Source organism: Wasmannia auropunctata, unplaced genomic scaffold, assembly GCF_000956235.1.
Source record: "Wasmannia auropunctata unplaced genomic scaffold, wasmannia.A_1.0 LD284949.1, whole genome shotgun sequence".
Lineage (NCBI taxonomy): Eukaryota > Metazoa > Arthropoda > Insecta > Hymenoptera > Formicidae > Wasmannia > Wasmannia auropunctata.
Genome location: NW_012077941.1, coordinates 1 through 1,409, shown reverse-complemented (window position 1 = coordinate 1,409; position 1,409 = coordinate 1). Strand labels below are relative to the sequence as shown.

Below are 1,409 nucleotides of genomic sequence, written 5' to 3'. Positions count from 1 at the left end.
CATAAAATGTTTTTACTACATGCAAGCAGCGCATCGAGTAACACGATTAAAAAAGAACTGAAGTGTTGCACGTGAACTGAACTAACACGTCGTCAGTGTCATCTCAATTTAAGAGAAACGGGGAAATCCGCTTGCTAATTACCGACCACTCACTGACGGGACGTTTGACGTAATAATCCGTAAAGGCCGCAATCTCTCACCGACCGGAATTTATATCATGCAAAACCGTTCCGATCAGGTCGCGAGGTCGTGTTCCAATGCCGTGACGAGGGTCTTCTACGTGCGAGAGTACGTTGGATTCGCGGCAACGGCCTTCCTCTGCCGCCCGGCAGCCGGGACATCAATGGTCGCCTGGAGATACCCAACATCCAGCTCGAGCACGGCGGAACCTACATCTGCGAAGCCGTGGGTTATCCACCGTCCACCCCGGGCCGGCAATTGACCGTCATTCTTAACGTCGAGAAATGTACGTTCTTCCATCCTGCCCTCTCCGATTTAGAGCTATACGCGATCGAGAAATTTATTCGCGATGAGATACAACCGCGCGCGGAGAACCGCTAACAATAAATTCAAAATCTGTCTCAATGACTGAAGACCCCCTGTAATATCAAATTGATTGTCCATACAGTCGAGCAGCCGGCCACCAGACCGCCGCAAGTGTGCCAGTACGATCAGGCTACCTGCAGCAACGGCGACTGTATTCCCAAATCGTACGTCTGCGATGGCAAATTCGACTGCACCGACGGATCCGACGAGATGCGGTGCAGTAAGTATGACAGGTGTGCCAGCGAAAAAGGCTGGCTTTATCGGGCGTTCATACTTTATGGTGCGAAATTTCACGCGAGCGTTTCGCACGTCCGTTTTCGACAGGTCCGCACGGATGCGAGCCCAACCAGTTCCGCTGCAATAATAAGCAGTGCGTTAGCAAGTTGTGGCGTTGCGACGGCGACAAGGACTGCGCGGACAACAGCGACGAGGAGAACTGCGCGCCGTCTCCCCCGGGATCTCCGTGCCGTTACAACGAGTTCGCCTGCAGCAGCAATAAGCAGTGCATCCCGAAGAGCTACCACTGCGACATGGAGCGCGACTGCTTGGACGGCAGCGACGAGCTTGGATGCTGTTAGTATCGATGGGAGTTTCATGAGCGCGAAGCGTCAATGTCGCCAATCGTCTGGCGACCTTCGTATCGGATAAATTAAAGTTGAATAGTAGCTATATAACTTTCATGAAACAGTCAGGCACTCTGAAATCATCAATTGTCTTTCTGAAGTCGCACACGATGAATATTTTACATTTTACTATTTTATTAAGGGCGTCTTCTACTTTGAAGGCCTTTTTTTCGTCGTTTTTTAGGATTTTTTTTGAGGAATCATGAAAACATACTATATCTGTCTCTTATACACATCTCT

The 1,409-nt window shown here is 50.0% G+C and overlaps 1 protein-coding gene across 1 annotated transcript; it reads left to right on the top strand.

Moving 5' to 3' along the window:
* Nucleotides 1-185: 185 nt before the first annotated feature.
* Nucleotides 186-1,119, top strand: LOC105461546 (very low-density lipoprotein receptor-like; the record flags this gene model as incomplete). Its single annotated transcript, XM_011708048.1, has 3 exons — nucleotides 186-466; nucleotides 629-766; nucleotides 871-1,119. Coding segments are annotated over 3 exons (668 nt in total), but the record flags the coding sequence as incomplete, so codon positions are not given.
* Between the last annotated feature and the right edge of the window lie 290 nt (nucleotides 1,120-1,409).